Source organism: Anas acuta, chromosome 11, assembly GCF_963932015.1.
Source record: "Anas acuta chromosome 11, bAnaAcu1.1, whole genome shotgun sequence".
NCBI lineage: Eukaryota > Metazoa > Chordata > Aves > Anseriformes > Anatidae > Anas > Anas acuta.
In genome coordinates, this window is record NC_088989.1 from 4,423,386 (window position 1) to 4,447,852 (window position 24,467).

General features: G+C 43.0%; 1 protein-coding gene across 2 annotated transcripts; it reads left to right on the forward strand.

The window, feature by feature from the left end:
• The first annotated feature begins 369 nt into the window (after window positions 1-369).
• On the forward strand, window positions 370-20,843 carry EIF4E3 (eukaryotic translation initiation factor 4E family member 3). Of its 2 annotated transcripts, none has more exons than XM_068694334.1 (7): window positions 370-450; window positions 10,556-10,628; window positions 12,475-12,569; window positions 14,561-14,621; window positions 17,715-17,781; window positions 19,173-19,328; window positions 19,851-20,843. In XM_068694334.1, the coding sequence occupies exons 3-7, from the start codon at window positions 12,544-12,546 to the stop codon at window positions 19,895-19,897; spliced, it is 357 nt and encodes a 118-aa protein (XP_068550435.1). In that variant the 5' UTR covers window positions 370-450; window positions 10,556-10,628; window positions 12,475-12,543; the 3' UTR covers window positions 19,898-20,843. The 2 variants fall into 2 exon arrangements, with proteins under 2 accessions (XP_068550435.1, XP_068550434.1); XM_068694333.1 differs by lacking the exon at window positions 370-450 and adding an exon at window positions 2,710-2,901.
• The last annotated feature ends 3,624 nt before the right edge of the window (window positions 20,844-24,467 follow it).

Consider the following 24,467-nt stretch of genomic DNA (forward strand, 5'->3'; position numbering starts at 1 on the left):
TAAGGGCAGGGTGTTAAATGTCAAGTAAGACCATGGAAAGAGTTATGTTCAGCGTTCCAGCTATAGTGTGCTTGCTTCAACTTTAAATAGCCCCAGCAAGAAAGTACTTGGACCCTTGGGGCAAAGAGGTTCACGTGCTTAAAACTGAGTTCAGGAAAGCAGTGGCCCACTCAGAATGGGTCAAAATGGTATTTCCCACTCCACTTTTTTTCCCTATTATTTTTTTTTCCTATTATTATTTTTTTCTTTTCTTTTTTTTTTTTCTTTCCCACCAATGGTTACCTGGGAATGTTTCAGCTGTTACCCATCTGCAATCAGCTGATCTGATCTGCCTGCTGACTCCTGCTCTTGGCTGCCTGGTTCTGCTTTATAAGACCTTTCATGGCAGACAATCCCCTCTTTGCCTAGAGATTCTGCAAGCAAAATGAGGATGTAGCTGGGATGGGACAAGTAAGTAAGGGATAGAGACAGGCAGTCCTCCTGTGGTGGTGAGCTGTAGTCACCTCGTCTCTGTGCTGTCTTGGAGCACGGAGTTGCACCATAACGCAATTTGTGTATTGTAGGTCTGCTTGAGAAGGTGCAAAAGCACAGGAGATGGCATCAGCAGGGTTTCTTTAAAAATGAACATTCTAGATATGAGGCAAATATCAGTGAAATACATTTTTAATTAAAGCTCATAAATCTTTCTAAAAGTGCTACTAACTTCCTGGAACTCAATCTCCAAAATGTTTTTGTTCAAGGCATGTTGGCAATGCAGGGAGGCTGAGCAGGATCAGGATGTTGTTCTTACCACGGTTTCTCCTTGTGAGATCCACCTCAGGAGACTTGTTCTTGCCTCTGTGTCACGACTTCTTAGAAATGTCTGTAGGCAAGGGCTGCATGTGCTAATTCAATGCATCCTGTGATTGCCCTTCCTCCACAGCCAGATTAATTTACTGTTATCTGAGATTCCCATGATGTACCTTGTGCCGCTGTGAGGCCTGGTGTTTACCGCTGTAAACAAGAAACAAATAGAGGCTTTACATGTCTCATTTGGAGTAATGATACAGGCTCTGCTGCCTGGTATTCACTCAGTGTCTTGGAGGTGTGGGGGCTGTACTTTGATATTGTTCCTTACAGCTCAGGTTGTTTGTAACATGGTAATTTGTTTTCAACCTGAGCTATAATGTTTTAAATGATGAACTGCTTGCTGATGGTGGAATCTGGAGGCTTTCGCTGGAGCATGTGGTTCCTGACAGAGGCAGGCGGTGGATTCAAGGAGTTAGTTGTGTAGTATGTGCTTGTGGTCTTGGCCTTATTTCCAGCAAGATTGGCTGCATAGACAAAAATAGGCACTGCACTGGCAACCTCAGCAGGACACCAGAAATGCCACTGGCATGGAGGCTGTCTGCTGCAGGCCCAGAGGTGAGGTGTGCCCTTCAGGAAACCACCACCCTCCTACCTTCTCTTCTTCTTCAGCTCTCCTCGGAAAACCCAGGCCTGCTGTGCCTAGATACAACCATTTATTGTAGTACTTTGTTCAGGATGAACGTTTGTGGTGGGCACACCATTAACACAGCGGGAGAAAGCTTGGAGTGGGCATACCAATGAATTTCAGACTCCAAGCTTTCCCAAGCAGTCATTATCTTGTCTTCTATTTAAAGAGCAGTAAATTAAATTGCAAGAGATGGTGCAACTGGTTTTCCAGATCTTATTTAATTTGGCTAAGTAGTTAGCATTTTCCATCTGCACAACATAATCATTAACTTTTTTTGTTTCTTCACTGTCACTGTACAGACTGCTTTTTATGGGTGATCTCTGGCCTTACTTACTGTTAGATTTCATTTTTTAAAGGAGTGTGGCTTCACTGATTTTTCTTTTAGGAAGAAGTGCATATAAAATTATTCATCCTACTAAATGTGTTTGCAAGGAATCCTATGTGATTCATGGTCTTTGATCCTGCTATCGCTTATGTGGGTGTTTAACTTTACTATTGTGCATAGTCCCACCGGGGAGAATCTTAAATTAAGAAATACTATTATAAAAATACTGTGAGACTTTTAAAGCACGCATCCATGCTGGATTATGGGAAACGTCTCCCTTTAAAAGAAGCATGTAAATTAAATAGGAGGGGGAGAAGATGAGAAGACAGATAAATATCGCCCTGTCCGAGTCAGCTGTGTGCTCAAGTCACATCTATCGCTGCCTGTCACCACCTCTCTGTGCCTGTGTCCATCTGGTCTCTGAGTGCGGTTTGGGGCAGTGGAATGTAAGAAAGACATAAAACTGTGTCCAAGGGAGGTTTATGAAGATGGGGAAGGTGTGTGAGGAGTGCTGAGGACCCTGGGTCCAGCCCCGAGCAGAGCAGGCCGAGGGGAGGCCTCATGGCGGCCTGCAGCTCCCTCACAGGGAGCGGAGGGGCAGGCGCTGAGCTCTGCTCTCTGGGGACAGCGCCAGGACCCGAGGGGACGGCATGGAGCTGGGACAGGGGAGCGTCAGGCTGGGGGTTAGGGACAGGGTCTGCACCCAGAGGTGGTTGGGCACTGGGACAGGCTGCCCAGGGACACGAGCACAGCCCCGAGCCCTGAGTTCACGAGGCGTTAAGGCACGGCTCCCAGCCATGGGGTCTGCTTTTTGGGCTGCCCCCCTCCACCAGCCGGCTCGTCCCCTCCCGTCCTTCCTCCCTTCCCCTCCTCCTCCTCCTCCCCGCGTCCCTTGTCCCCTCCCCGCGCCCTCTCCCGTCCCGCCCCCCCGATGCGGGCGGCGCTGCGGGGCCGGCCGGGGCAGGGACATGGCGCTCAGCCCCCCCGCCGGCCCCCCGGGCCCGGAGCCCCCCAGCTCCCCGGAGGGGCTGCCAGGAGGGCCGGGGGGGCCGGGGCTGCCGCTGCCCCTGCACTCGCCCTGGACCTTCTGGCTCGATAAGTGAGTGGGGGAGCCGGGGGGGGGGGCTGGCTTCGGGGGGGAGAACTTTTGGATGTAACATTCATTTGCTGGGTGTCCCCCCCCAATTACGCTTTCAGCCAGTTGTTAATAAAAACACTTTCCGAGCCAGTTTTGCTTTTGTGGTTCCCGATGCCGGCGCCCCGGGTGTTGCTTTAAGCCCTAAATTTAGCCGTGACGCGAGGGAGGGGGGCCCCGGGCTGCCCGGGGGTTTGGGGTCACCGTGCCGAGCCCTGGCCGAAAATGAAGCTGAAATCCCGGCCTGCTCGCCTGTCTGCTCCCGGACTGTGCTTTTGTCTCGTTATTAACCTTCTGTATCGCCCCTTCCACCTTCTGGTGTGTTTCTCCTCTCCCTCAACCAGGAGGAGAAGTTCTCTCCCCGCAAGCCTTGCTGCATGCTGACCGCCTTCCTTGCCCTGTCCTGAGCTTCTCCTCCCCTCTTCTGTCCCTTTTTTTATTTCCTGATGGAGAAATAGCATGACATTGATGAAAGCAGGCAAATGGTCTCAGGTCAGCAAACCAAACCTTGTGAGTGACCCCGCAAATCATGCCTGGTTCGCCCCTTTGAACCCTGACTTCGTTGCAGTCAGGCTCAGGGTCTGAATCGTGTTTTCTGTTTGTTTGGTTACTTCTAAAAAAAACAGCATTTGGACCACTTCCGAAGCAAGCTATCACAAAGATCTGCTTGTTTACACGAGCACAGGGAGATAAGCGTGTCCAGCTTGTATAATTTATGCCAGAAATTAAAAATCCATTTCAAGTTACTGACCTGTATCGTGAGCCCCTCACCCCCAAGTCCTGGTTCAGCTGCATTTCAGGCTTTAAAACTCAGTTACTCTGTTCACTTTTCTTTCTCTCTCTTTATGATCCCTTCTAAGTGCATTTAATTAGGTAGTGTTGTTCTTCCTTACCTTACAAAACCAAAAGTGAATGTATATTTTAAAAAAATTGTCACCAGGCGTCAGCATGTCTTCAGCCTTACCTACACTCAGCACAGTTTTGTTTACCAGCTGCCTTGTTTACCAGCAACAGTAGCAGAATAATGACAGGGAACAATATTACTATTTTTTTTTTAATGTAAGTCATTAAAAAGCACCCAAGAGAGCTCTTAATGGACGACTCGGAGCTCAGATTACTGCAGTGTGTGGATGTTTGTGTGTCCACAGAGTCCCACTGAAGCATCTGTACTGCTTATTGGTACACCCACATGGTTTGCTGGGGGACTGGTGCTAAGGTTTGTATGGGATTAACTTTTTGTAGAATACAACTGAGCATTTTTAACTTACTTCAGTAATACCTAGTGTGGAGCAGTGGTGTTGTGTCATGCGATGGTACAGCTTCTGAGTGCCTCTACGTATTACAGTGGTTTGGGGCTGAAATGCAGGAGGAAGTGAAATTTGAGGGTAAGTAGATGTTGAGATGGATATGTAGAGGTAGGCATCTTTCTATCCCTCTATGGTGAGAGATCCATGGCATACATTCTAAGATCTCCAGCATGTGTCTTTTCATTAAGTCACACTCTTAAATATCCAGGAAGCAGCACTTCCTCTAGCAGCTTGTGACATGCTTCCAAGTGATTCACTTGGGTTTAATGGCCTCATTTTTACCTTAGTGTCCTGGATTCATCTCCCACCTCAGAAGTAAATGCCTTTGTTTTATCCACATTAGCACTTGTTTCTCTAAATGCCTTGGTGTAGGTTTAAGATTTGAGGTCTGCGATCCTGTGACCAGGTTCTGGTTCACTGTCATTATCACACGCATATCATGGGCCAGTTGCATTTCCTGGAAGTGCTAAGCCTTCTTTCTTGGTACATGTCTAAAATATTAACAGTCGGATTTCACTTTCTTATATCTGACCCCATGTATGCTTTAGGAAAGTGAGAATGATGAAAGTGTTTGGGAAAATATTATTCACTAGTTTGACAAGTAAGATCCCATGAATGATCTTCAAATGCTCACAGGCCATTTCACAAACGGAGACAGAAGCTGTCATTTTTTCCTGTTAAAAGAAATGAGATTTTTTTTTTTTTAAATTAATGTTTTAAGGTGATGTACCAAGTGTTCTAAAACAGAGGCTTTAGATCTGCTGTTTTGTGTGTCCATTCTGCAGGTTTCCGAGTTGATACCTGCATGTCTTATTCGTAGTGCTTTGCGTGCCATACCCTGGTGATGTTACAAGGCCTGGGGAATTTCATCAGGTCTTGAGGATGCCCTTGGTACCACCTTGGGAAGCTGATTCCTGCTGGTGGCTCTTCACACTCCTGCTCGTCTCAGTGTGTCTGTGAATTAGTGCACAGTCCTGCTCATAGTTGTCTCTGGCTTTTAAACGAAAGATCGCATTTCTGGTTTTTGCAATACACTTTGTTGAAAAAATAAACTCTACCATGATTATACCTCAGTGAATGTAATAATTTAAAAACGAACCAGGGTAGGCACTTGAAATTTTCCCTTATAGGGATTTGGGATTGTAGATCTAGATACAATATTTGTGTAAATATGAAGATGGTGAAACTGATTTGGCTTTTTGATGCGTATGTTTGGGCACAATGCAAGTATCCTACCTGGCGTTGTGTGCCCTCTCATGATCAAAGCTGCACTAAGTAAGCCTTTCCCTGCTAAAATAATAGAAGATACCAGTACTAATAGCTGTCTGCTTTTTTCAGCCTCTCAATGAGAAGCCAGAGGTTTTGTCAGTGGTTACAGTTCGTGGTCCAGAGTTTGTGTATGCACTTGCAGTGATGAAGATGTCACACGTCCTTGCAGAAAGACGTCTTTTGAAGATCTAAGTGCATCTGAGCTGACAGTTCTGCTGACATGCCACTTTCAGTCAACAGCAAGGAAAATGCGGGTACCCTTCTTTACAAATCGCTGCTATCAGAAATTGAACGCAGATCACAAAAGCCTAGTACAGAAGTCTCATTTCCAGATAAGCGCTGTCACAGATGCGCTCATGTCAGTGGAAGTGTGTGCGAGTGTATGCACACAGCAGTGCTGGTTTCATTGTAGGGGCCTGTCTGCCTTTTCTTCTTGCCTCGCTTCAACAGTGCTTTTTAGGTAATTTTGTTTATGGTTCAACTCTTCTGTATCTTTGAGAGGAAGAATATGCTAATAAATGTTGTCAGATGTAATGCAATGTTAATAGACAACTCCAGGAAAGTGAAAACATTCTCACATAAATACACCCCTATATGCTGATTTTCCTCTCCTCAGTTTATAGTGTTGAGATCTATATAAATAATGCTTAGTAGACAACTGAGCTGTTTTCATAATAATTGTGAATCATTATAACTGAACACATCAAATATTGGAAACTAAACTTAATAATTTCCCTTCTTCCCTATAGCAAAATCCTATTTATCTGGAATCATCTATTTCATCTATTAAAGCTCATGAGTAGGTGGCTTACAATGAAAAATGATGGTTAATATTATAAAAATGTTCAACCTGGTAAATGCATTTTGACAGGCTTTGATGGCTTGAAATCAGTCTTTGTCTGCATTCAGGATGGATTGCCAGATTTATTTAGTTGCCACAGCATGTTTTTGAGTTTAAGCTCTGCAAGTAAATATTTTGCTTATTCGTACCCAAACCAGTGTGTCTCAGCACTGACAGTGGTATCTTCAAAAGTGCTCGGCAGCTTTTAAAGCTCCCGCTAAAGCCGTGGAGCGATTCCCACTGGGAAACAAAGGCCAGTGTGAGTACGTATGAAAAAAAAAAAACCTTCTATCCTTGGCTCTTCGCAGGGAAACAGAAGAGCTACAGTTCAGCGTCACATTAACATAAGCACAACCACCTGGAGGTTTATTCATGCATAAAACAATGGAATTTATCTTTGTCTCTTGTTCTTTATTCATGCTGGAATAATAAAGGAGTAGCTAAGCAAGCTGGCAGTAGGATTCAGTTTGGGTAGGTTATTTCTGTTTCCATGCTCCACTTCTTCCTAATGCCCCTGCAGTTTACTGGGGTGGGCCTGACCTTGTTAGGCAACTCAGTCCTTCCAGAAGTTGCACTGAAACTTCTCCCATAAATATTCTGAAGGTGCAGGAAGGTGCTGGGAATCGCAGGGCACGGAGCAGGAGAGCTGCTGAATATTTCATGTGCAGGCTCCGTGGGGAAGCTGGGTGTGCATTAATGGGTTGGTGGCCCAGGGGCTGGCATGCCCACCTCCAAAAAAGCCTTCTGTGTCCAGCTGCTTTCTGACACAGCCTTCTCCCTCCTGCTCTTTAGAGTTTGCAGTGCTTGTTGAGTTGATTCAAAACAGCACCATGGCAATAATTCAAAATTCATTGTGGCGCGTCAGCTTGATGTTACTGTTGATGGCAATAAAACTATCCCAAATGGAGGAGCCCCACAGTGACCTGCAAATACAGACCCTTAAACAAAACTTTCTGTTTTGTAGTAGGATATGTATTGAGTTTTTTCAGCAAGGTACACAAACATCTTATTACTCCTAGCTTACGTTGCAAGTATTTGTTGCAATACGTACAGAAATAGGAATATCTACAGGTTTCTTCATTAGAAACTCATCTAACACTTGTGCTAGTTTAATCTAAACTTATTCTGTGTACTTGGTTAAAAAGAAATCATTTCCTGGGTTTCGAGGCACAAAACCCGCTCAATTGTCATCTGTATTACCTGCTGAGTTCCTGGGAGGCTGTGGCAGAACAGCTGCAGTTCATTGCTGTCAGCAATCTGCCATTTTGAATGAAATGCACTTTTTCCTTCTCTGGCTGTCTGTGATTTAAAATCCCGTTTCTGTCCTATACTCACGCGTTCAACCCAATTTGTGCAGGTGTAACTTCTGCAGCAAATGGTCCTGAAACTTTTAAATTGCTGCATGCTGTCATTTTATCATTTACAGCCCCTTCTGTAGTATTTGCTTAATAAGGTTTAGGGGTTCATGCTCAGACCCATAAATCAGTGGCACTTCGCAGAGCTGGGTGAGAGGCTGACATAATGCAGTGTAATCTTGTGGGCACAGAGTGCTTGCCAGGCAGGTTACTAAGAATAAATGAGTAGTCAGGCACCTTAACTTTTAAAACAAATGATTTGCTGGTTGATTGGTGTTTTCTGCCAGCTGATAATGTTTTTTTTTTTCCAGACAAATATCAAAATGAACCATTTGATGACCTTGGAGTGGAATATTGTCTTTCATTCTTAGCTGATCTTTAAAATGGCGTTAAAATAACTACATGGCTACCGTGATTATCTAGATAACCTTTGAAAGCTATCATTACAGACTGGATTTCTCTTTCATTTGAATAGACCTTACCATGGCAGCATCTCGGGAGCAGTATCAGTGTGAGCATGCAGAGAGGATGCCACACGTTGTACAGCAGAGTTAACCCCGTAGGTGTTGGTGATCTGCAGTCAGCAAACTGGCAGTAGTATGTAAGAGAAGAAATTCTTTGAACGGTGGTATGAAACAAGAAGAGGCAAAACTTACTCATGTTTTGCCTATTAAAGGTTGATAGTACATGACACACAGTGAGATGTGCTACTTCTGGTCAGCAGCAAGGAAAAAGTAAGTGATAGTTTGCAAATCCACAATTCCTCATTGACAAAAACACCTCCTGCTGAGTTTCCATCTCCTTTAACTTACTGCTTTCATTGTTTTGTGTGTTTGAAAGTTGGCTTTGGTTTTGTTAAATACCATGGATTTTTCTTTTTGCTCTTTAATGATGAGTGCAGAGCACAAAGATGCCACCAGTCACTATAATAATTCCTTCTGAGCACACTGAAAGCTTTGTTTGTTGTTATTTTCACATTATCAGTCTTTCCCATGGGAGTTTTTGTAGTTCATGAACCACAGGACTCAGACCTGTGCTATATTGATTTCTTGTCTGTTTTTTATAACCTCTAGTTAAATTAATTACTGAAATTGGGGCATCAAATGCCCTGTTTTCTTGTAGAGTCCATTACAGTGATGTAGTCTTGTATCCAGTGATCATTAGCTAGGCTGTCCTATGCTGGAAAAGACGGAGGAGTTTCTCTGCTGCTTTTGTGTGCATTTTAAAGTCATTTTGCTTTGATGGGAGCCCCCCAAGAAACCTGGGGGCCAGCATTAAAGTTCGGTTGATCTGGTGCTGCTTCAGCAGTTTTACTTGTTTAATTATTTCATTTCTTCTGTGTGGATTCTCCTTCTGCCCCAGAGCCTGAATTATATCTGTAACAACAGAGAGTTGTTGTAGTGCTTTATATGCCCATAAGATGTATTGGGACAAGCAGCTGCAGAGATGGGAGGGTTACTAGGGTCTGGTTTGCCCTTATCCTGGGATCTTTCTCCAGCAGGTACCTGAGCAGCAGCTGGATTCCCCTCTCTGTTGCTTCTGTTTTGGGGTTCAGTCTTCTGCATGCCATCCTTCCTGTGCAATGGGAGGTTGCTTTGTGATCTTCGTTCTACTTTACAAATCCTGTGTCAACTTCTGAGGAGGAAAATGCTTCTGGTTTTAACAAATTGAACAAGCCCTGGAAATGCTGACCTCGTTCGCACTAAGTGTGCCGGAGGGTGTGTGCTGGGATTGTCAGGTTGGTGGTGATGGAGCGAGGACACCTGGGGATGTGGTGGATGTGCTGCCCTGCATTGCACACACCCGAGAGATGGCACAAAGGCTGAAAAGGATGCGGTGCTGCAGTGCCTGAAGGCAGCAGCCCTGGTTGGGATGGGAACATGGGAATGGTCGGTGTGAGGGTGACCCGGGGAAGCTCACCCTGTCTGGTGTACAGCAGCATAGCCCTGCGCCCTGGGTGTGAAACAAGCCCAAGCACCTCCTGGCTTTGTGGCAAGTGCCGGCAGCAGACACAGCTTGAAGAATGAATTATTCCTGGTGGAAGAACTGCCTGAAATCCCAAATTTACCGTGTGGGTTGCGTTAGGTGGCTCACAGCACTGAAACCAGGAGCTGTCCTTTGGCACTCCGCATTCCCACAGCCCGTGCGCATCTCCCATAAAACACTGAAGTGCTCTGCAGTGAGATCAGCTCAGTGTAACAGCAGTACACCAGTGAGCCCTGCATCTTTTTCTCCTTCCATCCATCCGAGGGATGCAGGAGCAGGGCCGGGGGCTCCTGGTGCTGTGCTGGGCTGGAGCCCGCTGCCACCTGGCGGCCGCTGCCCCCCCTGCGGCACGCCGGGGGTCTCGGGGTGCCGGGGGTCTCGGGGTGCCCCTGGCTCTTGGCAAGCACTGGCAAACAACCTGGGGATGCGAGCTTGGGTCTGCGGGCTCCAGACAAATAACTTTTTTTTTTTTTTCTAACAGCTGAGAAGTGTGGCGTGGCAGTTAGCAGCATCGATGTTTTTGGTTTAAAATCTGAATTTTACCTGCTTACTGAAAGTGATTTCATAAAACAGCAGCTGGGGTTGGTCTTTATAGGTCCCTTCCAACTGGATGACTCTCTTCAATTCTATTCTAAAATCCCAATTTACCTGGCAAATCTCTATTTACTCAAAAGTATAAAAACAGTGGAATTCCTCTCTTTAAATGATCAATTATGATTAGAATTGGCGTTCACTGGATAACTTTGGTTTGTGGATATTTTATCTTCACACTCGTGTGATTTACTTCTCCCTGTCTCCCTTCTTCCCCCTTGTTAAAATACATTTTTATTAATCCCTACTTTCTTTTTTCCCCCCACAAGGTCACTACCTGGTACTACAGCAGCTGAATGTGCCTCCAACTTGAAGAAGATTTATACAGTACAAACCGTGCAGGTAAGGCTGGCTTGGCTCTAGCAACTGCCACACAAGAAAAGCAAAACTTAAGGTGTGAAGCAGGATTAACACCCATCTGGGTGAGTCACGCCCATGGCTTTGCTCACCTGTGGTAGGAAGTGTAAGCATTATTGTGCGTGATCGTGTGTGGTATCACATAGTCATTGTTTGAATTTCACTTGGCTTTCCAGACCAGAAAAGGAGGAAATATTGGCTTGATCAGGCAAGCCCACCCATAAACTTTCCAAAGTTTCCACTTGTGCCTGTGCTGCATTGTTATACTTGATGTGTTTTCAAGTATTTTTCCTGACTTTTCTCTAAGTTTTAATACAGAAAATCATTGCATGAAGACTAAATGTTACAGCCTGTGTTTTTATTTCTTTCTGCCCTGGAGCATGACTTTTTTCTTAAAAAAAATAAAACTAATCTATCAAACTGACACATCAAAAGGCTTTTACATGTACATCATGCAACAATGGGAAATTCTGCGTGTTTGTGTCATCTCCCAGTGCCCATCAGCGGGCATCTCTTGCAAGTACATTGCATTTCTGTTTTATACCAGAGTTACCATGCCTGTGTTAGCAGGAGTGGTTGCATCAACCGTGCAGCAGAACACCTCTGTCAAGTTTGAGCTGACAGTACCAGTGGGTTTGTTTCAAAACCAGCTATGCTGGCTCTTTGAACTGTTGGAAAAAGGTCAGCATAAGACCACAAAACAGTGTACGCAGTATCTGGTAATGACCATTTTCCCACTCTGAATCCAGCCTTTATTCATTAAATTATTGGGCTTTATTGTTCAAAAAGCTTAAGTCTTTCTTTTCATGAATTTGGGGCTGAAAACACAAAGAATCCCTCTGGGAAGACCCAGGCACGAGGCCAGGTAAGCTCAAGGGGGAAAGCAGGAGCCAGCACTTGGTGTTGGCTCTCCCGTGGGAGCCCCTGTTTGTGCCTCTTTTTCCATCTTCATCGGTGAGAGGAGCAGCACTGCACGATGGCCCAGAACTTAATATAAATGTTCCTAGTTCTCTCCAATTTTTCATACCCACTTTTATATTTTTAATAGTTTTTCTTCTTTTGTGACTGGATGTTGGTAATGGCTGTTAAATGGAATTGCCAAGGGCTACAAAATCTTATCGCATAATGTTGCAGTCTTTGTTTCTAAGTCGTGCTAATGATTAAGTATTAGATGAACTAATACTTAATTAGTTGTACTAATGCTTAATGTTGCATCACTACATGTTGATGCAACATAAGTCTTTAAAATCCTTTCTTCTTCCTGGCTGTTGGATAAAGAAGAAAGAGAATTGGGATCCCTTCAATCATCCCTCCCTGTTGCTCACCACCCTTTCTAGGTGCCTTTTATCCACCCCAAGTGCATGTGACAGCTGCTGCTCTTACTACCAGAATAGCTGGGATGTATTCTGATGGATCCTGCATCTTTTCATTTCTCCCCCATTCCTGTATTAACGTGCATCTTCAGTTCTTTGTCTCATGAAAATTTGAGAGCTAGTTAGGGATTTAGTTCAACGGAATTATTGCTGTTTCTTTGTAGTTCAAGATGATCCCAGTGAAGTTTTAGACTAGTTGTTAGTGACACAAGGTGGAGATTTTATGTAAGTATATCTTCAGTATGTTAAGGAAGTTCAGTGTTCTGGTTTGTTCTGACATACTTCAGTATAAACACACAAAAGTGAAATTGCAGTAAGTTTCATTTTCTTATAATGCAGAAGGTGACAGGTCTCTAGGAGTAAGATGTGATGGTTTTAGAGAATATGACCAAGGAAGTAAATTCATTTGAAATGTATTTTTTGTGTTAATGCAACTAGTGTTTTTTTGTTTTATAAAGAATTTCTGGAGTGTCTACAACAACATTCCTCCTGTGACAAGCTTGCCCCTGAGATGTAGTTACCACTTAATGCGGGGAGAAAGACGGCCACTTTGGTAAGTGTGTTATCATCAGACACTTCTGGAAGCGGGCACTGGGAAAACCTGACATGGGGAAAGGAGGCAGGGAAAGGAGGTGTGGGCAAGGAGCATCACCTTCCTGCTGCCCGCAAATGCCTGACCTTGAGACCTGCAAAAAGTATCCTAGGGGTTATGTTAAGCTTAAAAGTGACTTGTTCTAAATAGAGTCATTATTAAAAGTGCAGGCTGTAATTTAATTGTCCACCTTTGAACATAAATGTCAGAAATTAAATTATGGATTAACAATTAAGAAATTAAAATGTGCCTTTGAAATCTGGTTCAAGACTGCGCAGAACGTTACTTGTCTTTGAAACACGCTATTACCTTGCGAATTTTTCTTTGCAGTGAAGGTAGCGTAATAATGATGCAAATAACTGGTGTGTCCTTAACTGTTCTTCACCTGTACAAAATTATGGAGTGTGCATTAAAATCTACTTACAGGCTTGGGTTAAAACCAACATAAGGCATTATGAAGTGGTGCATTGCAGCAAGTCCCTACTTGATTGTGGGATAGTAATGAAATAAAGTATAAATCATTGATGTTTTCCTTTCAGAAATTGAGTTTAGCATACCTTCTTCCTGATCCAGTTCCTTCACATCTTAATTATCTTAAACATTTGCTGAAGAGATTTGATCTTTTTGACATCATTTGCACTAGATGGTAATTGGATTAGGGTTCTCTAACTGGATCATCGTGTCTCTAACTGGATGTTGAGTTACTACAGGAGGTTTCTGTCCTAATCTACTGAAGAGGCAAATACTTCTTTAAAGTGAAACGCATCTGAAGATCTGTGTTAGTTTTCTAAAAAATACTGTGACTGGCCAGAATAACTAAATTGGGTTTGAACAAAATGTTGGTGTCAGTATAAATCAGCTGGACCAATATGTGCAGCTCCTTGATATTTTTGAACGGATTTTTTCATTCTAGTCTAAATTCTATTTTGATAAATCACTGTTAAAGGTGTAAAATGCAAGGGCTTTTCCTGAAAAAGATACATGTGTTTTAAGACTAGGTGTGTGTGCTGCCTCTTAGGGAAGGGATTGCAAGAGGTTGATCCCATTGGTAACCCCCTGACTTAACAGTAATTACTGCAGAGAAGCTTTTCTCAGGTCGCAGTTATACTATACTGGCTAACCGCAGCATTGTTTTTTAGAGGAAAAACAAACTCAGAAGAATGAATTAGAGACTTGCAAAGGTTTCCCTCCTTCTGCCACAGGTGTTTGTATGGACCAGTGTGACATCATTGACCTGGAGAGTCTCTGTGGCTTTCATAATGGCTTTTCGCTGCTCCAAAAGTGACGTTTAGGTTGTGCCTATAACTTTGCTTTTACAGAGCCTTAACAGAATACTAAAAGCCCTAAAATTTAAAATTTTTTAGAAAGAACTGTAACAAACTTCAAAAGTTCAGAGGTTTCTGTGTTGCACCATTGACATTAAAAGACAGTTTACAGGTTGTCTGTCCTGGCCCCAGACAACTTCAGTCTTCTTCTTTTTTTTTTTTTTTTTTAAACAAAGACAGTTAATTTCTAGTTGTCACAAAACTGAAATGAAGTATACTCACGTTTTTCTATTGAAATGGATAAATTTGAGAGTAATAAGTTGCTTTTGTGAAAATATGTGCCGGAGATCTTCCAAAATAAAAGGTTACCATAGTAAAACATAAAATTGCTTTGTGGCTTGTTCCCATATAGTGTGCAGCCACTTCAAAGCTAGTCCGTAGCCAGGGAAAATGTATATATTTTCCAACACACAAAACTTGGGAGAGGGATTAGGTGTTGAGAGATACAGTTCATATGAACAATGGAAGAATTATGTCTGATGTCAGAAGTCATAATTTGAGTCATGCTACCCGGGGTTAGTAACTGCATTTCCAATGGGATTTTTCTGGGAAAATTAACCCCTGAACGTAGGTTTATCTTGATGTGGATCTGAATGCTTATTTTACTGATCTATTTCCCATAACCAGGGAAGAGGAAAGCAATGCCAAGGGAGGTATATGGAAAATGAAGGTCCCTAAAGAAAGTACGGTATGTAACACTGACTCTTTCCTTTGATTTTTTTTTTTTTTGGTAAGGGGGTTCCTTTAAATTCCATGTGATAAAGCTGTTGTAAGACTTCCTAGTTTTGACATCACCTGATACAACAACCAAACACCATTTTAAAGTCTGTAATCTTTTGCTTTAAGATGGTGAGCAAATGTTTTATTTTCAGCTAATTTAGTATCTCTTGGTTTTGATCACGTTTGTCAAGGTATTATAAATCAAATGAAAGCTGCAGCGTCGTATTCCATTTGACGAAGATGTTATTCTATAAACACCTTTGTTTTCAAAACTCAGTTTGATTACAGGCATGCAAAGCAAAACATAGAAACCTCCTCCTGTTAATATTACAGCCAGAACCTCAGTAATGCTCTTCAACAATCCACACGCGTGGTTCAGCACAACTTCCAGAGTTTCACAAAGTGCCAAATGCTCCCAAGTTTTGTGTCAAACTCAGTAGGACTGCTTGTGCTTGGCACTGCTTGTATGTGCTATGTGTGGGAGTGAGGAGCACTGTGACTTCCTCAGGACAAATGAGGACTAAGGCTTTCTCTCCACAGGTAGCGAGACCCATCTAATGTCTTTCTTCCCTTGAAAGAGGGAAGGTTTTGTTTGTTCTCTTTTCCTCATCCCCCTTGTGAAGGCTCTGGTGCTCACCAAACTTATTTGTGAGCCAATTTAGCACACTGTGCTTTCAGGGGAAAAAAAACTAGCTTGTTTTTAATTTGAGTGTATAGCTAGGAGAGTTTATTTTAATGAGTATATGGGGTAAAGGAGAGAAGATTAGTGGGATCATCCCCTTTGGCAAGATTGAGTTTGAGGCTGTCAGTCACCTCACTTGTACATCTTATGAAAGTAGTGCTGCTTAGTTTTCTCTTTTCGGAATTTAGAAATGCAAAAGATAAAATGTGCAGGCATGTTGTCGTTCTAGCCCTGCTGAAACAAATGACTTTGTGTGCTGAGTGTCACAGCGTTGTCAGATGCATGCAAGTGACTTCAAATGCCTTTTCCTGTGACTTGCCACAGGGAAGAGGCCTGACCTATTCACATGTTGTGTGTGTGCAGGTGGGGTCTGGATCAGGCCTTTAAATGCTAAACATGAACTGTAAGAAAAATGTGACAGCCTTGCAGAAGGCATTAAATGCTGAAAGATGGTACTTGAAACTTCAGCCAAAAGCTAATTGGTTTTGCCTGTGGGCTCTTTTCCATATGTGAATTGCAGCTTTCCTGCCTTCAGTCCCCAGTGATTACAAAAGACGCTGAAATTTTGTTTTTCCTAGTATAACCCAAGGTGTGAAGATTGTCAGCAGTGATGAGAGGTTTTGGGAGCCTGCATTATTGTGTGGTGCATTTAGGGACCCCAAAGAAGCCTTGGTTTTCATAGAATGATCACCACTTTCTGCTATGAGGTTACTTCCTGATATCTCAAACTAAGTACCACATGTCCCTGATCACCTCTGAAAGGTTTAATGGGAGATGAACCTGAGTCAGCTTTTAGTACCTTTGTAAATGGCATAAAATATTATTTATGCCTATTTCTCAGTCCTGGCTTCATGCTTCTAATCACCACACACCCAGACCGCATCTCCTTGGCCAAGAAGAGCCGTCTTGTACAGCCCTCACTGGAAGATAATATGTTAGAGCAGTGCTTGCAGGGGGTGTGGAGGGAGGGAAATGTAGTTATTTCTGAAGATACCAGCCTTAGAAGTGGTATGAAAAACTGACCGACAAAATACTGACACTTCAATGTTGTTGCATGTGTACGGTGACCCTTCTGTCTGCTGGTTTTTAATACGAAAACTAATACTTTTTAGATCCTTATAAGCCTGATCCTGCAACTGCTTACTACTGGATGAAGTGCTTCCTACCCATGAGGCCGTGAGGACAGCTCACGGTAGCGAGCACTGCGCCCGGTAATGACTGTGCGTGGTCATCTCACCTTAATGTACCGACTGGACGCTGGCAGGCAAGGGCATCATCTCGCAGGCTCACTCTGACATCCTCAAGCTGCCTCGCGAGGCATGGCAGCAGTTCTTCCCATAGCATAGCTTCATGTTACGGATAGGATGAGGTGGTAATGAGTCACAGCAACGTCTGGTCCTTTGTAGTCCAGAAGATGGCTTAGGAGGACTTGGAAGCTCCATTAAAGCAGTTTATTGGTTTGTCATCCCCATAGCTGCTTGCTTTTTGTTTTAACCCTGGCGCGTTTAATTGCTATTCCTTCTGCTTTTGTTTTAACCATGGTGCATTTAATTGCTCTTTCTTTTTAATAGTACTAAAATTCAAGTTAATTTCAAAGAGCAGAAAGGCATTCCTTAGAAGAAGTGTATTAATAAAATCTTTATGGTGATATAGCAAAATATATATATTACAGAATACATGGATGTCTGTATTTTCCGTCCCTGTAAATGCACACCTTGGAGCATATTACTGAACGTGTTGATCCAGAGGCGTTCCAGGATTTGTATGGTCTTTTGCTTAGGTAATAAATGCCAAAAGCAAATAACAGTGTAATTGGTCTAACAGAGCCAAAGAAAACTGGCAGATAGTTGTTGTTCCCCCCCCCGTTTTAACTCTCTAGTGTGCATCTGAATCTGTTGAAAGACAGGCTTATTTCGTAGTCAAGGCAAATCAGACTTGATGTTTAAATAATAAATCCATTTAACTTGTTGGTAGGGATTTCTGGTGCTTTTTGTAGCATGGATGGTAATGCTTTTTCATAGTAAGGCTCTACTTGTGATCATTTGTTTCTGTCTTTTATCATGGGAAATTCTTGGGAATTCTACTTTCATGCTGTATGTTGATTAGTGCGTTCAGGGTGGGTCATGGACACAAAGTAAATAGAGTTAAATATTAAATACCTATTTTAACAATTCTTTGTAACAGTATTTATTTCCAGGGTCTAAACTCTTGCTCTGACTATATTGAAGAAATTATTAATATAACACAGCGTGTAATTGCAACAAACACTTTTTTGTTTAGACAACCTCAGAAAGCTCAGTTTTGAGTACATCCTCTAGCAAACCAAACTTTTAAATTAAGAGATAGTAAAGCAAAAGTAACTTTTCTTCTTCTTCTTAGGCAGCAGTATGGAAAGAGCTCCTGTTAGCAACTATTGGAGAACAGTTCATGGATTGTTGTGCAGCAGGTAACTTTCAAAAATGATACTGGTATCATATCCATTCCTACCCTCAGGAAGAGGAGGATGAGGTATTTCAGCTGTTCCAGTGCAGAGCTACCTATGAACTCCAGCTGAACAGCCTGTGTTCCTGGGAAGCCAGCAGATTATCAAGGTTTTAAATGTCTATCTCTGCCAGCATTTAAATGATTAATATTAAATTCTACAATGCCAGAATTCTGGAACACCAAATTACACTTCTATACCAGATTGTTTGTACTGTCACAGTTGGAGGCAACTGAATTAGATGCCCATTAGCTATCGTGGTCTCTTCTGGTTATGCGCTGTTTGGGGAAGCACCAGAGCAGACCTGAAGCACAGAGAAGCTGTGTGGTTTGCCTGTGGTGGTGTTAAAAACCCATAACAGAGCTGTAATGGAAACCAGGGTCTTCTGAACCCCAGCTTAGCACTCTAGCCAAAGGTGATGCTTTCATTATCACTTAAAAGCATTGCTTAGGTCAAAGTAGTCTTTAGTGTGATTTAATTTACGTAAAATTCTTGAAATACCTTGCTGGCTTACCGGAAAACAGTCATTAATTATCCAGAAGTTCGTCTGTGGTTTTGTTCAGATGTAATGATTTAATGAAATCACTTTCAGAATAAACGTCTCTTCTGTGCTTACACATTTCATTTGGAAATGGACTCCAGGAAGGTGCTGGGAATGCCAGCATGCTTAAGGTGCATCAGCAAGTGCTGCCCCTCAGACACAGGCAGCAAGTATGAGCCTGTGACCATCTCATGCATCTGGGCTCAGTTACAGGGCTGCCTCTTCTGTCTGGGTGATGTGAATGGCGCTTTTGCATCATCTCTTGTGACCCTGTTTGCCTCTCCTAAACACAATCATCAGATTAAATTAGCTGTTACAATGATACTGAGCAACCAGTTAGGAAGTGTTCCTTCACTGCTTTATCACAAAGGAGAAAAAGCCAGTTTCTGAGGAAAAATACAAGACAGCTAATCTGCCTCTGCAGGCTTTTGCTTGCAGTATTTTATGCAATATTATTTAAGGTAGATTTCCCTTAGTAGTCTATATTGCTAAACAATCTGAAGAATCACAAGATCTTGTGAATCACAAGATTACCTCCTGGTCAAGGGTAAGTGTTAATAAAGATAAATTTTCTTGAGGCACTTCATTAAAACCATTGTGAGGTAATATTTGTAATAGTTACTATAAATAGTGTTTGTTTCTTTCTGGTAACTGTTTTGTCTGGTTTGAACACTTGTATCCCCTGCATTGGAGATTGTTCTTTCGTTGCTTCAGTTTGTTCAACTTCTGGACACTTGCACAGCACATAAGTATCGAATTAGACATGTCTCACTTTTCAAGTATTTTTTTTAATGATGCTTCCTCTTCCATGCAGATGATGAAGTAATAGGGGTTAGCGTCAGCGTTCGTGACCGTGAAGATGTTATACAAGTCTGGAATGGGAATGCTTCCTTAGCGAGTGAAGCAAAAGTTTTAGAAAAGATATATAAACTTCTGCCACACACCTCCTTTAAAGCAGTGTTCTATAAACGTAAGTATTTTTACTAGTTCATTTCCACCACTGTTAGAGGAGCGAGATGCTGGTGGGATATTTCCATGGGAATAACCTCTCTGGTTCCTCATTAGCCATTTAGAAACACAGCATCTCTCCTTGCACTGAAATTTTCACTTAAAAATTACAGATGGTCCTGTGCCTTCAATGAGAGTTAGCTACCATTCAAAGCATAGAATATTTTAGATTTAATTTTAGAATGTTTTTAGCTTTACGCTTAATACACCTGATTCCTAAAGTTAGTGAGAGACATCTTGATAGCTGTCAAGACTGCATGCTTCTTAATGTGTGTATTGATTTAGTGGAACCAGTTACAGACAGGACTTTCAGGGATCCCTTTCTTTAGACTCTCTATAAATGTGTAATCGGAACAGTGTATTCCCAAAGATCACTCCTTGGCACGTTGTCTTCCTTGACTGCTTGTGCATCACTGTCTTTCCTCTTCATCTTTTCAACCCCTTGTCAAAACTTACATGTTTTCTTTTTATTTCTCTCCCTTAGCGCACAGAGAGCACCATGCTTTTGAAGGCAGACGTGGAAAACATTAAGCACAATCTTGTGCTTGACACTTAGTGTTTGGAGGTGGTCTGAACGAGCAGAAGGATGGCTGGAAGTCCTGCAGAACCACTATGTGCAGTGGCCCTCTTGAGTTTCTAACACTTCAGATTGGGCTATTGCTGCTGAAAATGAGGAAACATGGTTACCCTGCCTGCCAAATGTGCCATTCATTACTTTTTGTTTGGTTGTGTTTTCAATTTTTCATTGTTTCTTTTTAAAAGTTATTTTGGCCACTATTTTTTTAATCATATCATATTTATTCCGATTTCATTAAGATAGAATGCTTTGTTTTTCTGTACTGTACTTAGTTAGATGCAAATGTGCACAAACATGATATGCTGCTTTCTCTAGATGTGCTGTGCATAGAGGAATACTGGCTTGGTGAAATGTGTTTTCAATTTTCATTTTGAGACATTCCTATCATGCTAAGATTTACTCACTGTCTTTGTCCCAAGAGATGAAGGAGTTGCACTGCATTATCCTAATGGACTATGTAATCTGGTCTTGCACTGACAACAGCACACATGCTGTAAGAGTAAAGAGTGAAGAATTCACTGAATGAACAACTAAAGAGACACGTTTATATCGGAACTGACCCTCTGTGAGATAACATTAACAAGTGTTTAAAGTGTGATGACTTCAAAAGACTCTGTTCAGGCTCGTAGTGAGAGATCTTTAGGTAAGAAACCCTGCAAACTCTACACCTCCTGTTTAAGAAGGGTTTGTGTCTTTATTTTTTTAGTGTGTGATATTTTTCTGTACACTATTGGAAAAAGTCATGAATCATTTCTAATGCATTTGACTAACTGGATCCCTATCCCTCAGACTTCTGCAGTTATTTTAGTCAACAGAATTGCTGTTGACTTCCATGCAAAGGAGGAAAACCTATCACACAGTTTTTAAGCTATCAGGGCTCCTTCGGTCTTTTTTTTTTTTTTTTTTTATAAAGAAAATAAGTGGATTTTGTTTTACAGCATGAATGTGAACATTAACTGTGCTCCTCTTTAAATGTTTGTCTATATTAATTATGAGGTGTCAGTTTGCTTTACTATATACTACCAAAGATTTAGTTCCTTTTGTGAGAAGAAGCTGCAGCGTAGAGTGGAACGTGTGCTCTGCTCAGCATTACTTCATTGGTAAGAGTTCTTGTTTGGCGACTGTTCAAATTGCACTGATTTCCACATGTTTGGAGTATTAAGAAGCAGCCATTATAATCAAATTTAAAAGTAAGGATTGCACATGAGGTTTTTTTTACAACTTTGTATTTATGAATTAAAACTGCAGTTAATGAGATTATTAATTAAAGAAATAAAGAAGTTTTCTTAGATCAAATGTCTTGCTTCTGTGATTGATTTGAGACAAAATGTTTCCAGACCTGCTTTTTTAAACCTGTGTTTTTCAGTAAAACTTCTCTTAGAAGCTATCTACATTTTGTTTGCAGATTAAAATAAATATATATATTTAAAAACAAATAAAATATATGTATATTTTTTAAAATGTTTTTTGTTCTTAAACCAGAAAGGCATGAAGTCCACTAGTAGTATCTCTTGTATATATTCAGTTAATATTCAAGGTCTTTTTTTTTTTTTTTTTTTTTAAACCAAGGTTTCAGAATAAGACCACTAGTGTGACTGTAAAATGTCAGAAACTTCTCAGAATAAGTGAGAGAACGCGAGCAGGTGCTTTACCTCCATGGTGAAGTGGAGTCGTTACTGCAGCACTGAGTGGAGCTTCAGTTAATACGGTTATTACTGGATGGGTTTTAGTGCAAGTGCACACTTGGAGGCCCTCGTTTCTATGGGCAATGAGTGGGTTCCTCGTTTTCCAGAGAAGAAGGGCTGGAGGAAGACCCAGGGCAGGAAAAAGTTTTCAACAGCTCAATGAGCAAGACTTCTCACTTGTATTCAAGGGCAGGAAAGTATTTCTGGTAGGGACTTACACCTTGCTCCTATAACATATCTTCCACAATCTGAAACTGGGCTTGGGTCAGAACACGTAATACAAGTTATAAAGGAACAAGACAAACTGCATTTGGGGATTTTGCAAGCATTGAATGTAACAACGGAAGAACTTTTGCAGTGGCTGCCCTTGCCTCCCTGGAGCTCAGTGTTACCCCTGTGCACTGCCCTGCAGCTTCCCTGGCTGCCGCACAACTGCGGGGATTAGTCGGGAATTTCACTTAACAGGGATGAAGGGCTGCCTTCTGGGGCAAGCTAATTAACAGGATTCCGTGCTGGTAATTAAATAGCAGTTTGTTGAACATAACTTGTTTGAGATCTTGGGGAGGCATAACAATTAGCAGGCAGGGGGAAGGCGGCTTTGCCCCAAAGCTTGTACCCAATCAGTTGCTGCTCCAGCTTAAATCTTTCATTCTCCAGCAAAGATATATTTGACTCAGTTTGGTTTTTGCTGCTGTCCTTTAGCAGTAACTTCTCTCTCTGCTGTAGCAGCTGCTGGTCCCTCCAGGGGCTGTCTCAGCCCTGGGGTCTTGAGATCTCCTGCCTCACCTGCTGCTTCTGCAGCTGCTGAAATCTTGCTCTTTTATTTTTTGTCTTCATAACTGACTATAAAATATCTGCTCTAAAAGATTGCAAAGCTTTGGGAGTTTTGTTTTTGTTTTTAATTTCCCTGTGAATTAAGTAATCTCTGGCACACTCGGTGTTTGTGTTGTCTTCCCCAAATGCTTTTCTCTCCCTGACTGGTGGTGATGTCCCCATGGGGTGGTTGTTACACCTTGGGGCTGCCCAGGTGACAAATGAGTGTTGGCAGAGCTGGGAGCTGCTGCCCTGTCTGCTGGGAAGCCCTCCCTCCATGTCACTGTGCCACCAGTGTCCCTCCTGCTGCTCCTGCACACAGCACATGGAGCTTCCTCGGCAGGAGCTGCTGCGCTTGCGTGTGCCAAAACGGGCTGCGGGTGTGTGGTGGTGTTGTGATGTCTCACTCCTGGGCTCTCTCACTTAGTGCTGTGTTTTTTTTTTGCTTTTTTTTTTTTTTTTGAAAAGTGGTTCAGGAAATGTGAGATGTATCAGGATTAATGATTCCGCTCTGCAGCGTATTTGCCCCCCGGAGGTGCTGGTGGCATTTTGGTTTGGAGAGGGGTGGTGAAAAATGGCACGGTGGGAGCAGGCGTGAGTGGCGGGAGCATTTTTGTGTTGTGCAGTGTGCCCAGGCGATGCTGCCTGATCACTGTGCAGGAACACATCAGGGCATCTTCAATGAAAGCCACTGCGTGCTGTGGGCTTTGCTCAGCCTCCTGTGAGCTTCTGTTTTAGCGTGGCAGGCTGGCACGCTCTCCTCAATAATAATTAAGGAACTCCATACATCAGAGCGAGGAGCAAAAGGCTCTGCAGGGCAGGATGGGCGCAGTCAGCGCTCTGCTTTTGCCAGGTGATGGGAGCACAAAACAAATCACTTTTTATGTTTTACCTATGCCAGGCTTGGCTGCAGGGGATGAAGCTTAAAAGCTAAAACTGGGCAAGAAGGGTTTCCACTGCTGCTGCTGCCATGGAGGCTCCATAAATAAGCAAATCGGAGCAGGCTGAAAGCGAGGCCCGAAGTAGGCATCATTCATCATGCGAGGGGGCCTGGAGTTTGTTCCAGCTCGTAATGCGTAAGGGAGAGCAGTGTTATGAATAGGCATGGGATGAATCCCCTTCTTTTTGGATCGGGATTCTGTGCAATAAACATGCAAGACAATTTGTATAAAATAGTGAGGATTCTTTCCTAGAGAAGTCATTTAAAGCTGTATTTGCACATCAGGGAGTAGTCTGAAGGAACTCTGTATAGTTAAATTTCTGTACAAGTGTGCAAGGGGAAAGCAAGGTGCTCAACAAGGTGGGGCGTGCAAACCCGAGCCACGCCGGGCTGGGATTTGCATTGGGATTGCCGCGATGTGGGAGAGAAAGCATCGTGCCACGCAGAGCGGTGCTGGTTCTGGGACAGCATGGGGGGAAAGAGGCTGGTGCTGAGGCACTAATAGGGAACGGCAGGGTGGTGGCACCACGGGCACAGGGACAAGGCTGTCTGGAGTGGTGACGGCCACCCAGGAGGGAGGGATGTATCTCAAAAGCTTCATGGCACTGCATGGCTCCGAACTGCACTGAGCGCTTCCAGCATGTCCTGAATGCCAGCTGGGGGAGGAAGGAATATTCTTGAACGTCTTCTGGCCACAGAACATGGGGTTTGGAGCAAGAAAATCCTGATCCAAAATGCAACAGCACTGCTGGCCCTTAGCAATACTTGAAAATAATATTTGCTGGTCAGAGGAGAGGGTGGTTTACCAGGTAAAATGTGAAACAATCCCGTGATGGGCAGCACCCACGAGTTCTGCATGCGAAGCCTGCTGCCTTGCTTCTTTTTCTTTGGGCTTATTTTTTTGGGGACTCCTGTTTTGTTTTGCCTTCAGTATTTCCCAACCAGCTGTTAGTCACCATCCCCTCCCTGCCCTGCAGCAGCTGCGCCACGGCTTCACCCATCAGCTCCCACGCCCTGTGGCTGTGGTGGGGACAGTGGGTGGCACCGCCGGGTACCCGTGTCCCTCCCCTAATTTCTCACGGCGGG

What these genes read in the sequence shown, in the direction of transcription:
- EIF4E3 (XM_068694333.1), top strand. Translation starts at nt 2,771, where the DNA reads ATGGCGCTCAGCCCCCCCGCCGGCCCCCCGGGCCCGGAGCCCCCCAGC. An exon ending in TGGACCTTCTGGCTCGATAA is followed by an intron (nt 2,902 to 10,555) that starts GTGAGTGGGGGA and finishes TCCCCCCACAAG; the next exon opens with GTCACTACCTGGTACTACAG. An exon ending in ATACAGTACAAACCGTGCAG is followed by an intron (nt 10,629 to 12,474) that starts GTAAGGCTGGCT and finishes TGTTTTATAAAG; the next exon opens with AATTTCTGGAGTGTCTACAA.